Raw genomic sequence first — 13709 nt, 5'->3', positions numbered from 1 at the left:
TCTCTTGCCTCAGCCTCCTGAGTGGCTGGGACTACAGGCACCCGCCACAACGCCCAGCTATTTTTTGTTGCAGTTTGGCCTGGGTTGGGTTTGAACCCACCACCCTTGGTATATGGGGCTGGCGCCCTACTCACTGAGCCATAGGTGCTGCCAACAATTTGTTTTTTTTTTTTTGAGACAGAGCCTCAAGCTGTTGCCCTGGTTAGAGTGCCATGGCACTACAGCTCACAGCAACCTCCAACTCCTGGGCTTAAGCGATTCTCTTGCCTCAGCCTCCCAAGTAGCTGGGACCACAGGTGCCCACTACAATGCCTGGCTATTTTTTGGCTGTAGTTATCATTGTTGTTTGGTAGGCCCAGGCTGGATTTGAATCCGCCAGCTCTGGTGTATGTGGCTGGCACCTTAGCCGCTTGAACTACAGGCACTGAGCCAACAATTTTTATCTTTTTAAAGCCAGGTTGGGTCATTGAAAGTCTAGGTGTTTGCTGATGTGGATAGAATTTTGCTGAGATACTGCTTAAAGCTGCTCTTAGTCTTAGAACTATTGTGCTTTTTTTGTGTCTGTTTCTCTTGGAAGAAAAACTTAATCACCCCTTTCTTACCTCCCTCTGCTCCAAGGATTGTTATGCAGTGTGGAAGATGGGAGTGTAACAGATCTTTGTATTGAAGGTAAGGTGAAACCATGTGTAGCTAGCATTTGAAGCTGGGAGTATTAGCTGTAACTGCAACTCTGGTTATTTGGGACCTTGGTGAAATTGTCCATTTAGAGACAGATAAGCAGAATTCAATTAGTTCTCAATCATTAATTTTTTAATTTTTTCTTGGGCATCTATTTTGTCCTAAGTACTATATAGGAATACATAGATAGGTAAGACATGGTCCCTGTCCTCTAAGTATTTATAATCTGGAGAAGAGATTGACTGACTAGTAAATAGATTTGAGTACTATTACAAAGGCATGTATAAAAATGTTTTCATTACATTTCATATTGGTTCATTGAAAGTTGTCTGCACACAAGTGGTGGTTAAAGCTGTTGAAGTGCATGGGTTTACCTATAAAGGAAGGTAAACCCTATAGAGAAAGAAGGCAAGAGCACTGGGATGGGAGGATTCTTTTTTATTTCTTTGAGATAGAGTCACTTTGTCACCTTTGGTAGAGTGTTATGGCGTGGTAGCTTACAGCAACCTCCGACTATTGGGCTCCAGAGATTCTCTTGCCTCAGCCTCCTGAGTAGCTGGGACTACAGGCACCTGCCACAATGCCTGGCTATTTTTTGGTTGTGGTTGTCATTGTTGTTTGGCAGGCCTGGTCTGGATTTGAACTCACCAGCTCTGGTGTATGTGGCTGGCACCTTAGCTGCTTGAGCTACAGGCACAGAGCCAGAGGGGAGGATTCTTGCAGAGGGAATGAGAACTGTACTAGTCCAGGATTCAGTCAGGAGATAGAAACCACACCAGTTATTTGAATAGAAAAAAAAATTAAAAAATTTATTAAATAAAGGCTGGGCTCGGTGGCTCACGCCTGTAATCCCAGCACTCTAGGGGGCCAAGGTGGGTGGATTGCCTGAGCTCATGAATTTGAGACCACCATGAGCTAGGGCAAGTCCCTGTCTCTAAAATAGCCAGGCATTGTGGCAGGCGCCTGTAATCCCAGCTTCTTGGGAGGCTGAGGCAAGAGAATCGCTTGAGCCCAAGAATCTGAGGTTGCTGTAGCTGTGATGCCACGGCACTCTACCGGGGGCAACGAAGTGAGACTCTGTCTCAAAAAAAAAAACATTATTAAGTAGATAACTGAAGAAGCAAAAAGAGAATAACCAAAGGTTTTCATGGAGGAGGCAATTACAGAAAGCAGCTCCTACCCGTGGGGCTGGGAAAACAAAGGGAAGAGCTTGGAATTGTTAAATATTAGAGGTTTGGAAGAGGGTCCCCCTATGGGAAACTTAGAACTCTGAGGAGGGGAGGGTTAATTGGATACTGCTAGTTCTCTGAGCTTGGCAGAGGGGTTCTGGGGCTGGAACCTAGGCCTCTGAGGAGGGGTATTGACTAGATCATTGGTTCTCAACCTTCCTAATGCCGCAGCCCTTTAGTACAGTTCCTGTGGGTCGCGACCCACAAGTTGAGAACTGCTGGACTAGATGATACTGGTGTCTCTGGGGGAGGAAGGATGCAATTAGGCTGGTTCTGGAAAAACTGCAAACCAGATTCAGCTGCTGTTATGGAAAGGCACTGGCCCTGTCAGGGTAAGGAAATGAGGTGGTGGAGGTGGTGGGACCTGTAGCCCCTGCTACTTGAGACGATCATTTGAGCCCAGGTGTTCAAGCCCAACCTGGGCAACATAGTGGGACCCTGCTGTCTTGTCTTTTTTTTTTTTTTTTTTGAGACAGAGTCTCACTATATTGTCCTGGGTAGAGTGCCATGGCGTCACAGCTCACAGTAACCTCAAACTCTTGGGCTCAAGCAATTCTCTTGCCTCAGCCTCCCAAGTAGCTGGGATTACAGGCACCTGCCATAACGCCTGGCTATTTTTTTTGTTGCAATTGTCTTTGTTGTTTAGCTGGCCTGGGCTGGGTTCAAACCTGCCAGCCTTGGTGCATGTGGCTGGCGCCATAACCACTGTGCTACGGGTGCTGAGCCTCTAGTGACTATTATTGGCTTCATGGGGTCTAGCTAGCAAAACAGAAATGTGATTTGCAGAGTTCCAGCCATGGGGCCTAGCTAGCAAAGCAGAAATGTGATTTGCAGAGTTCCAGCTCTAGTATCTGAAAGCAAAATATAGAAGGGTTAGCTAAAGCCCATAATAGTGTCATGACTATCCATCCCTTTGTCAACCCTTTTTCATATATTTAGAAGAATAATATTTTCTTTTTACCATGCAACAAAACCTTTATTAACATTTTTCGAAGAATAATATAATATAGAAGAATAAAACGAACTTTGTTTCTACCTAACAGGATGTCACTCTCCTTCATACATATACTTCATATAAACAAAACCATTCTCACTCTGTCTCCAATATATGGAGATGAAGAGTTCCAATAGTTAGCTGGGCGTTGTGGTGGGCGCCTATGGTCCCAGCGACTGGGAGGCTGAGGTAAGAGAATTGCATGAGCCCAAGAGTTAGAGGTTGAAACTTCCAATAGTAATTGTATTTATTTCTGGAAGACAGTTATACTGTCCATTTCTGGGTTTTGGTAATTAATTTTCAAATTCAGTCACAGTCCCATCTGAATATTCTGTTACATAAAGACTGAATTTTTAAGGTAACCACCACCAAAACTTGTACAAATAATAATAAGAGGGAGAAGAAGAAAATAGTTAATATATACAAATATACATACATGCAAAGTTGTTACAGTCTTCATTTTCTTTTCTTTTTTTTTATTTTATTTTATTTATTTTTTTTTTTTGTAGAGACAGAGTTTCACTTTATTGCCCTCGGTAGAGTGCCGTGGCGTCACACAGCTCACAGCAACCTCCAACTCCTGGGCTTAGGCGATTCTCCTGCCTCAGTCTCCCGAGTAGCTGGGACTACAGGCGCCTGCCACAACCCCCGGCTATTTTTTTGTTGCAGTTTGGCCGGGGCTGAGTTTGAACCCACCACCCTCGGTATATGGGGCTGGCGCCCTGCTCACTGAGCCACAGGCGCCGCCGACAGTCTTCATTTTCATAACTGGTCACAAGGGTGTAGTTAATATTTATAATTTCCATCTTAATGTTACCCATTCTATGTGTACTTTGCCCTCAGTCAAACTGGTCTGGGCTTTTACCTCATGAAGCAACACACACCTTTATTCCTCAAATATCTGAATCTTTAGTGGTTCTGCTTTTTTTTTTTTTTTTTTTGTGACAGAGCCTCAAGCTGTCACCCTGGGTTGAGTACTGTGGCATCACAGCTCACAGCAACCTCCAGCTCCTGGGCTCAAGCGATTCTCCTGCCTCCACCTCCTAAGTAGCTGGGACTACAGGCGCCTGCTACAACACCCAGCTATTTTTTGGTTGCGGCCGTCATTGTTTGGCAGGCCCAGGCTGGATTCGAACATGCCAGCTCAGGTATATGTGGCTGGTGCCTTAGCTGCCTGAGCCACAGGTACTGCTTTTTTTGATTGCTGAAGTTTTTCATTTGCTATTACTATGGAGCATGAAAGTAGTCATAGGTACCCCAGAGAATCCCTGGTTCCCTGCCCTTATTGTTAGTAGCAACTTAGTTTCCCCTGAGTATTGGGATCAGTCACTCCAGGTAGTGAAATAGTCCCTTCTTTGCATTGGTTCAATGGTATGAGGAGCTTAAAATGGCCAGATGATAATCACAACTTACAATGCAATGAAATCATAGTGTGTCCTCTTATGGAAGCATTCTTCTCTTAGGAACTAAGACCTTTAAACTAGCAGAGTTCAAAGTTGTGTGGATAGGATACCGTTGTGTGCTGAATTGTGCCCCATTACCCACCAGAATTTATATGTTGAAGCCCTAATCCTCAGTTCCTCAAAATGTGAGTTTCATTTATAGGACCTTTAAAGAGGCAATTAAGGCTGGGTGTAGTGGTTTACGCCTGTAATCCCAACACTGTGGAAGGCCGAGGTGGATGGATCACCTGAGCTCAGGAGTTCCAGACCAGCCTGAGCAAAAGTGAGACCCCTGTCTTTACTAAAAATAGTATAACTAGCTAGACATTGTGAAGGGCACCTGTAGTCCCAGCTACTCAGGAGGTTGAGGCAAGGGGATCGCCTGAGCCCAAGAGTTTGAGTTTGCTGTTAGCTAGGTTGATGCTAACAACACTCTACCCAGGGCAGAGAGAGTAAGGCTCTGTCTGAAAAACAAACAAATAAATAGCTTCCTAGGTGGTGACTCTAATGTGCAACCTGTGTTGAGAACTACTGATATAAAACAATGCAAAAGCGGGCAGCGCCTGTGGCTCAGTCGGTAGGGCGCCGGCCCCATATACCGAGGGTGGCGGGTTCAAACCCGGCCCCGGCCAAACTGCAACCAAAAAATAGCCGGGTGTTGTGGCGGCCGCCTGTAGTCCCAGCTACTCAGGAGGCTGAGGCAAGAGAATCGCTTAAGCCCAGGAGTTGGAGGTTGCTGTGAGCTGTGCGAGGCCACGGCACTCTACCGAGGGCCATAAAGTGAGACTCTGTCTCTACAAAAAAAAAATAAATAAATAAAAAACAATGCAAAAGCCAGAAATCCTTTGGTTTGAATGTGCACACGTAGTTTAATGTGAGAAATAGAAAGAATAATATCAATTAACTCAAGCAGATCACTGTCCTGCACTGATTTGAGTAGAAGGGCTCTGAAAGGTAGATTTTGGGTCAGGGTGTCTTCTGGTTAGTAATGCTGTTTCGTCTGCTCAGTTCTTATCCAGCTCACAACACAGCTGAAGCTGGAGCAGACCATCCATTGCCTGCTGGATGAATGCCACAAAGAGGTCAGTAAATAGCTGTGGGTTCTTGAGATCCCTCAGAATCCTCAGAAGTCAGAGCTGGGCAAACAACTCTTAATAGACAGGGAGATCAAAATGCATAGAGGAAAAGGAACTTGCCTGAGGTCACTGAGTTGGTGGCAGAACCAGAGCTAGGGCCTGAGTCTATTGATCCTGCTCCAGTGTTCTTTGCAGCTTCCTTCCCCTTTCAACCTCCAAATGCTGTGTCTATGTGCTCAAGTCCCATCTTCCTGATATAATCACCCATGACCCATTCTCTGTGACTTTCTAAACATAATACAGTTTTCCCTGATGAGTCTAATAAGGAAATATGTTTACTATGTCTCACTTGGTGATTTTGTTTAATTTTGAATTGTATATATTACTTTGTACTGAAGGCATTTGCTTTTCAGCATCTGAGGTAAACATTGAGTGGATAAGTTTAACCTCCTGTCTTTAATGTATAAGAATATCAAACAGCAGCTTCTGTATTGTATTTAAGATTGAGGAATAATATCAGGATCACTTTTTATTTACATGTTTTGGAAAAGGAAGATAAATGTTTATCTTAACACCATGAAAAACAATGTTTAATTATAAATTATGTTAAATTATCATACCATTGTTTTGCATGTAATTAATATATCATTGAATTTATAATTATATATATTAATGTTATTATGATGATGCCATTTATCATTTGTTGAGCACTTTATATATGCTAGGTACTGTGTTAGGTTCTTCAAATGCAATATCTCACTCAGTCCTGCCAATAACACCATGAGACTGGTACAATTATTATTTCCCACCGGAGGAGTTAAGAATCCTGCCCAAAGTGGTATAACTGGTCAGTAGAAAAAGTGAAATATATGTTATTGACCTCTCTTTGTAAAGCATCAAGCATAGTGCCTGCCACACAGATGTAATAATGATGATGATTATATATATGTATATTTATTTTTTGAGACAGAGTCTCAAAGTCTTACTCTGTCGTCCTTAGTAGAGTGCCCTCGTGTCATAGCTCACAGCAACCTCAAACTCTTGGGCTCAAGTGATTCTCTTGCCTCAACCTCTCAAGTAGCTGGGTGTACAGGCCAGCCTGGCTATTTTTAGAGACGAGGTCTTACCCTGCCTGAGGCTGGTCTCAAACCCGTGAGCTCAGACAATCCACCCGCCTTGGCCTCCAGAGTGCTAGGATTACAGGTGTGAGCCACTGCGCCCAGCTAACAATAATATATTTTTTTCACCCAGTCAGTATTCTGTCTTCATGACATCCTCACCTTTCAGCTTCTAGTTTCTGGTTCTATAGGAGGAAAAATATGCTAATTTTAATTCAGTTTAACAAACATGTAGTGAGCTAGGAGCTGAGGACTCTGAAAGGAATTTGACTAAGTTCCTTTCTCCAGGGAGTTCCTAGTCAAATAGGGAAGCCTGACATTTCACTAAAGGAGCTAACTGCTTATTGTGATGAGAAACATGCACAACACAGGTTGGTGTGGGCAGGGCAAGATCAATTTTGGTGAGGTCTGTCCTGATCCCAGTTGATGGAGTGGAACATGTTCACTTTCTGTAGCTGTGTAACATGCCCTCTATGCGAGGCAGCTTGGCCACCCTGACCCTTCTTGGCAAGTTGGTGGATGCCATCCCTGCTTTGGCAGACGAGCTTGTGATGGAGCATGGTGAGTGACCTGTGGGAAGAGTTGCCACTACCCTTTTACCTGCCTTGATCACACTGCCTTCTGGGTGGCTCATTCACTGGGGAGTATGTCTTTCTTTTTCTAGCCTTCACTTTCCCTATCTGCAAAATGTGTTCTACATAGGTTAATTTGAGAAAGGTTAATTTCTTGACTCTAGTTATGGCTATTTCTGTTCATTCTTTAAAACAAATTAATTAAGTATATATTATGAACCTGCCTTTCGGGTGGAAGGAGGAATTAATTTTGGAATTTAGAAACACTTTTTTCTTTTTTTTTTTAGAGACATAGTCTCACTTTGTCACCCTCAGTAGAGTGCTGTGACATCACAGCTCACAGCAACCTCCATCTCTTGGGTTTAGGCCATTCTCTTGCCTCAGCCTCCTGAGTTAGCTGGGACCACAGGTACTTGCCACAATGCCTGGCTATTTTTTGATGCAGTTTGGCTGGGGCTGGGTTCGAACCCACCACCCTCGGTATATGGGGCCGGTGCCCTACTCACTGAGCCACAGGCGCCAACCAGAAGCACTTTTTTCTATCAGTGAAATGCGATAGATATCTCACAGTGGATTTATCCAAGGGTAAATCACTTAACTTCTCTAAGCTTTGGCTTTCTCTTTTGGTTAAATATCAAGAAAGCATTTATGGTAGGGGATTACAGAGAATTACCATTATTACCCCATTAGGGATAATAGTTTGGAATTTCATATAGCAATTCACATTGTGAGATTTCCTCTGCCTCCTTGCTTATTTTCTGGACAGGCAACCTGATGGAACATCTGTTGAGAGGCTTAGTATACCCCAGTGAGAGTGTGCAAGCTTCTGTCTGTTACCTTTATGGGAAGCTATACTCTTCACCAATGGCAGCTGAGATACTTTCAGGACATTTCCGGGAAAAGCTTTGTCCCCTCTTCCTTTCTACCTTGGATGGTGCCCAGACAAAGGAGCTACAGTTCAACTGCTTGGGTAAGACATGGGGCTGGAGAGAAAAAGAAGAGTAAGCTTTTGGGGGTTTTCTAAAGGACCTGATATAGCAGCCTCTTTAGTAGTGGGGAAATTTGCTGGCTTGCAAAGAGTAGAAGCCACGTGTTCCGTAGATAAGATGGACAGACTATGTGAAAGATGTCTAGAGTTGGTGTGGCATCTTCAGAGAGTTGGTATCTTTCAAGTGCTACCTTGGAAAGAAAAGAGAAAGGAAAGTGGGACAGCAGTTTTTATGTCTCCAGTCTTTTTTTTGAGACAGAGCTTTGCTCTGTCATCCAGGCTAGAGTGCCATGGCATTAGCATAGTTCACAGCAACCTCAAACTGCTCTGGCTGGCCTCAAACTCTTGAGCTCAAGCAATCCTCCCACCTCAGTCTCTCAGAGGGCTAGGACAGGTGTGAGGCACTGTGCCTGGCCTCATACCTCCAGTCTTTGTGGCCTGTCCTGGTGTGTCCTATGTCTTACCAAGTTAATCTTCACCCTGTAGAGCTTAGCATCCTCTTACTTTTCTAGTCAGAAAGTCTTCTGTAGTTCCCTCTGGCCTCCAAGGTAAAGTCTAGTTGTCTTATACATTTTGTGTTGCTGTGACAGAATACCACAAACTAGGTAATTTATAATGAATAGAAGCTTTTTGGTTCATAGTTCTGGAGGGTTGGATATCCAAGATCAAGGGGCCGGCATCTTGCAAAAGCCTTCTTGCTGTGTCATCCCATGGGCAAAGAAAGTACAAGAGAAAAGAGTAAGAGGGAACCAAACTTGTCCTTTTATGAGTAACCCACTCCCATGATAACAAACCCACTCCAATGATAACAGCATTAATTCATTCATGAGTGTCCAAACCCGTGATCTAAACACTTCCCATAGGCCTCCATCCCACCACTGCTATATCAGGGACCAAGTTTCCAACACATGAACTTTGGGAGACACAGTCAAACCACAGTACTGGGTTTCTGTGCTTGAGGCTCTTTAGAAGCCCTAGTACACTCTTTTAGGCTCTTCTCCTACTGTTTGCTTACATAAATACGTAAGGGACAGGGTGATATTGGAGTTAGAACATACTAGAGATAAGGAGGGTGAGTAAGGGTCATATGGTGAGGCTTTGGAAGTCCCAGAGCTGGCCTGGGCATAGGAGAGGGACATTTCAGCTGATGGTATCAGGAATTCCTGTTTTAAATGCCATTTTTTCTCTGGCGCCTTTTCTTCTCCCTCTGTTCTCCAGCCAGGTGCGTGGTCACACCCTTTGGACTCTCCAAGTGCTATGGGTCTTACATTCTGTTACACATATTTATTAAACTCCTGCTATATGTCAGGTGTTGTACCAGGTGATGGATGATGTGGTAAAATTGACATTATTCCTATTAGGCCTGGCACTTAGTAGGTTCTCACTAGATCCTTGTAGAAGAGAGCTTGGTTGTAGAAAGAAAATTGGTACTTAAGGATTTTAACCATTCTTCATATTTATGGAGACATGAGGAGGTGTCTTGGGAGTGCCCTGGTGCCTGTGTTCCTCTCTCCTTACTTCCCAATCTTTTTGTTTCCTAGGTTTGCTGAGGCAGCTGCTAAAGTATGATCTCTTTGTGTCCATGATCATGAACAAGTCTGCACTGGCTGAAAGTGCTGAGAGTATTGCAGGATCACCAGGAGAGACCTCATTGCCTTTGGTACTCAAAAAGGTCATTAGTTGTCTCGTGATTCATGATCTCAATGTTCAATAACAAGGAACTCAGATGCTTCCTGGGCTTTGTCTTCATCTACTTCTCCTTCTATCTAGTATTTCCAAAAGTGTTTTCCTTTCTTCTTCTTTTTTTCTTTTCAAAAGAGTTTTCTTACTGGCTAAAACAGCATATTTCACAACTGGGCTGTCCGAAAATAGAGAATACTTATAGCAACTGATAACAAAGCAACCTCGTTAATTTAGGGATAAGTTTCTCAACTTGGTACTGAAAACCTTCTTTATCTGGACCTCGCTCATCCCTTCAGCCTCACTTTCCTGTGTCTTCTACCCTTACAACCCAGTGCTCCAGCCATTTATACCTTCTACCTGGCCCTGCACATGTTGAATCATCCTGTCTTTGACTGATGCTCTTCCCCTCTACCTGTAGGGCATTTCCCTTCTGTTTGTTGGTCTGACAGCCTTCAAACCTGTAGGGCTCCACTGCCACCCCAGCTCCTTAGACAGAAAGTACCCCTCTGTCCCAGTGCTTACCCATTATGTTGTGGTTGACTGACTGAGACCTTCTTCAGGGCAGGAGCTGGGTCTGGCTTCTTTTCTCCAGTGCTCAGCACAGGGTCTGGCAGAGCTGCACATGCTCACACAGTAGCAGGGGTTGATTGACCAGACTGAGGGGCTCCTGCAGGAAGGATGAGGAGCTCTGGTCGGAAGTGAGAAGGGAACAGTTGGGGATAAGTCAAAAGCCAGAGCAAACTGTTCCTCCTTGTTTCTCTGGGCTGCCTCTAGAATGGTCCATACAAGGCCGGTGACCTCTAGGGAGCAAGGCCCATGTCTATGAACCAGAAAATCTCATGTCAGGTCACTTTCTGTGTTTGTTTCTCTGCTGCCATCCTGGAGTCCATGTTAGCATATGGTTACAACACTTGATCCTGGGCCCAGCAGGAGCACAAGGACTTATAAAAAAGGGTTTTGTGGCCTCACAGGACACCAAGGCAGCCTGGATAACAGTGGCAGAGGTTAAAGAGCACTTTCCTAGAGTGAGAGAACTTTGTAAAGACAGGAATCTTGGTTTAGGAGTCCCAGTTTCCATTCATATGTGGAGACTCTTCTATTGGCAATTTTGGCTGGTCAGGGTTTTATTTTATTGTAGCAACCAGCAGGACTGGAACTAGGGAAGGCAAGTGAGGCACTTGCATTGGGTGCAAAATTTAAGGGGGTGCTAAAAAAAACATAGCAATTAAGATAAATAATATATATATATATATATATATATATATTATTTATTTATTTATTTATTTTTTTTTTTTTTGAGACACAGCCTCAAGCTGCCTCAAGCTGTTGCCCTGAGTAGAGTGCTGTGGCATCACAGCTCACACAACCTCCAACTCCTGGACTTAAGCGAGTCTCCTGCCTCCGCCTCCCAAGTAGCTGGGACTACAGGTGCCTGCCACAACGCCTGGCTGTTTTTTGGTTGCAGCCATCATTGTTGTTTGGCAGGCCCTGGGCTGGATTCGAACCCGCCAGCTCAGGTGTATGTGACTGGTGTCTTAGCCGCTTGAGCCGCAGGCGCCGAGCCAAATAATATTTTTTAAAAATCAAAATTAATGTAAAAATTAATGATGAATGAAATATAAATATTTTAAATAAAGATAAGATTTGTATGTGTCCTCCATTTAGGCATTTTTGAAATTGCCAGAGTCTAATGCTATTCTTTGTGCCTTTGGCTGTTTATCAATCTATTCTCCCAAAATTCAGGGCCCTGGGAAAATGTTGTGTTCCTACTTTTGCAGTGTTGATTCGTTTGTTTGCTCAAAGGCCCACTGAGCACAGTGTAATGTGTTAGGCACTGGGAATATCATTGCATGTAAACAGATGCATTTCTTGCCCTTACACGGCTTATAGTCTAGTGGAAGGCAGATAATAAGTAAACAAATAAGAAAGTGATTACAAATCATGGTTAAGTGCTATGAAGGAAATAAAGAAGAGATAAGATACGTGTATTAGCAGGTAAATCCACTTACAGGTTGGCTGGTTAGGCAGGGCATTTCTGAAGGGCTGACAGGTGAGCTGACACTTGAAGAATTAGTATGAAATGATATGAAGATGTGGGCAGAAAATCATTTCAGGCAGAAGGAATAGTAGATAAAGGCTGGAGGAAGGGAAAGTCTTGATGTGTTCTGAAAACAGATAGAGGCCAGTGACATGGGATGGAGGCTGGGAGGTGAGGGAAAGTGGCCCAAGGTAAGGCTAGAGATTAAACAGGGGCAAGTCATGCAGTGCCTGGTAGGTCATGGTACGTAATTAGGATTTTTCTTTTCTTTTTTTTTTTGTAGAGACAGAGTCTTACTTTATTGTCCTTGGTAGAGTGCCGAGGCATCACACAGCTCACAGTAACCTCCAACTCCTGGGCTTAGGCAATTCTCTTGCCTCAGCCTCCTGAGTGGCTGGGACTACAGGCGCCCACCACAACAACTGCTATTTTTTTGTTGCAGTTTGGCCGGGGCCAGGTTTGAACCTGCCACCCTTGGTATATGGGGCTAATGCCCTACCCACTGAGCCACAGGCGCCACCCAATATATTTTTTTTTGAGACAGAGTGTCACTTTGTCACCCTTGGTAGGGTGCTATGGTGTCATAGCTCACAGCAACCCAACCTCAAATTCCTGGGCATAAGTGATTCTCTTGCCTCAGCCTCCCAAGTAGCTGGGACTACAGGCATCAGCCACAATGCCTGGTTATTTTTAGAGAGGGGGGTCTCACTCTAGCTCATGCTGGTCTCAAACCCGTGAGCTTAGGCAATCTACCTGCCTTGGCCTCCCAAGTGCTGGGATTACAGGTGTGAGCCTCTACGGCCAGCAGATTTTTATTTTTTTAAGTTATATTTTTTGGAGACAGAGTCTTACTCTGTCACCCTTGGTAGAGTGCCATGGCATCACAGCACTCTCAGATTCTTGGGTTTAAGCCATTTTCTCGCCTCCGTCTTCCAAGTAGCTGAGACTGAGGAAGGCATGCATCATAATGTTCAGCTAGTTTTTTTCCTACTTTTAGTAGAGATGGGTCTAACTTTTGCTCAGGCTGGTCTCAAACTCCTCAGTGCAAGTGATCCACCCACTTCAGCCTCCCAGAGTGCTAGGATTACATGTGTGAGCCACCGCGCCTGGCCTGTAATTAGGATTTTTAAAAGACAATTAATTTTGTTTATGATAGAAAATAGAGTTAGAATGTTTTTTTCATGATAAGGTATATGCATTTTATCATTATTATTATTCTTTTTTTTGAGACAGAATCTTACTCTGTTGCCCAGGCTAGAGTGCCATTGTGTCAGCCTAACTCACAGCAATCTCACACTCTTGGGCTCAAGCAGTCCTACTCCCAAGTAGCTGGGACCACAGGTGTCTGCCACAATGCCCAGCTAGCTTTTCTATTTTTAGCTGAGACAAGGTCTCACTTTGCTCAGGCTGGTCTCAAACTCCTGAGCTCAAGTGATGCACCTACCTCAGACTACCAGAATGCTAGGACTACAAGTGTGAACCACTGTGTCTAGCCAGAGATATGCATTTTAAACAAAGAATTTTTGTTTTCTTTAATGGATAAATATCATAATCCTCTGATTCTAAGATACATTTTTTCCCATTTTAACACCTCTGAAATTGGGAGACATTTTATCATCAATAGGGCATCATAATTTATTTTTATTTTTATTTTTTTTGGTTTTTGGCCAGGGCTAGGTTTGAACCCGCCACCTCCGGCATATGGGACCGGCGCCCTACTCCTTGAGCCACAGGCGCCGCCCAGGGCATCATAATTTAATTGGTAGTACTTTTTCTCTTCCTTCCTTCCTTCCTCCTCCCTCCCTCCCTTTGGAAACTCAGTGTAAGAAAAGTTGGTCCTCCATAACCACTGCTTTTGAATCTGGCAAATACTGCATTTTCAATTGGTGTC

At 44.0% G+C, this 13709-nt stretch overlaps 1 protein-coding gene across 1 annotated transcript in view; it reads left to right on the top strand.

Moving 5' to 3' along the window:
• MEI1 (meiotic double-stranded break formation protein 1) overlaps positions 1-13709 on the top strand; it is a 90427-nt gene that overhangs the window by 4427 nt on the left and 72291 nt on the right. The window contains exons 3-7 of the mRNA XM_053584833.1: positions 619-669; positions 5352-5425; positions 6993-7098; positions 7876-8079; positions 9639-9769. Of these exons, the coding sequence (XP_053440808.1) occupies positions 619-669; positions 5352-5425; positions 6993-7098; positions 7876-8079; positions 9639-9769 (566 nt within the window). The remainder of the gene's footprint in view (positions 1-618; positions 670-5351; positions 5426-6992; positions 7099-7875; positions 8080-9638; positions 9770-13709) is intronic.

This window comes from Nycticebus coucang, chromosome 3 (assembly GCF_027406575.1).
Source record: "Nycticebus coucang isolate mNycCou1 chromosome 3, mNycCou1.pri, whole genome shotgun sequence".
Lineage (NCBI taxonomy): Eukaryota > Metazoa > Chordata > Mammalia > Primates > Lorisidae > Nycticebus > Nycticebus coucang.
The sequence above is the reverse complement of the archived record's forward strand: the minus strand, read 5'-3'. Positions and strand labels throughout refer to the sequence as shown.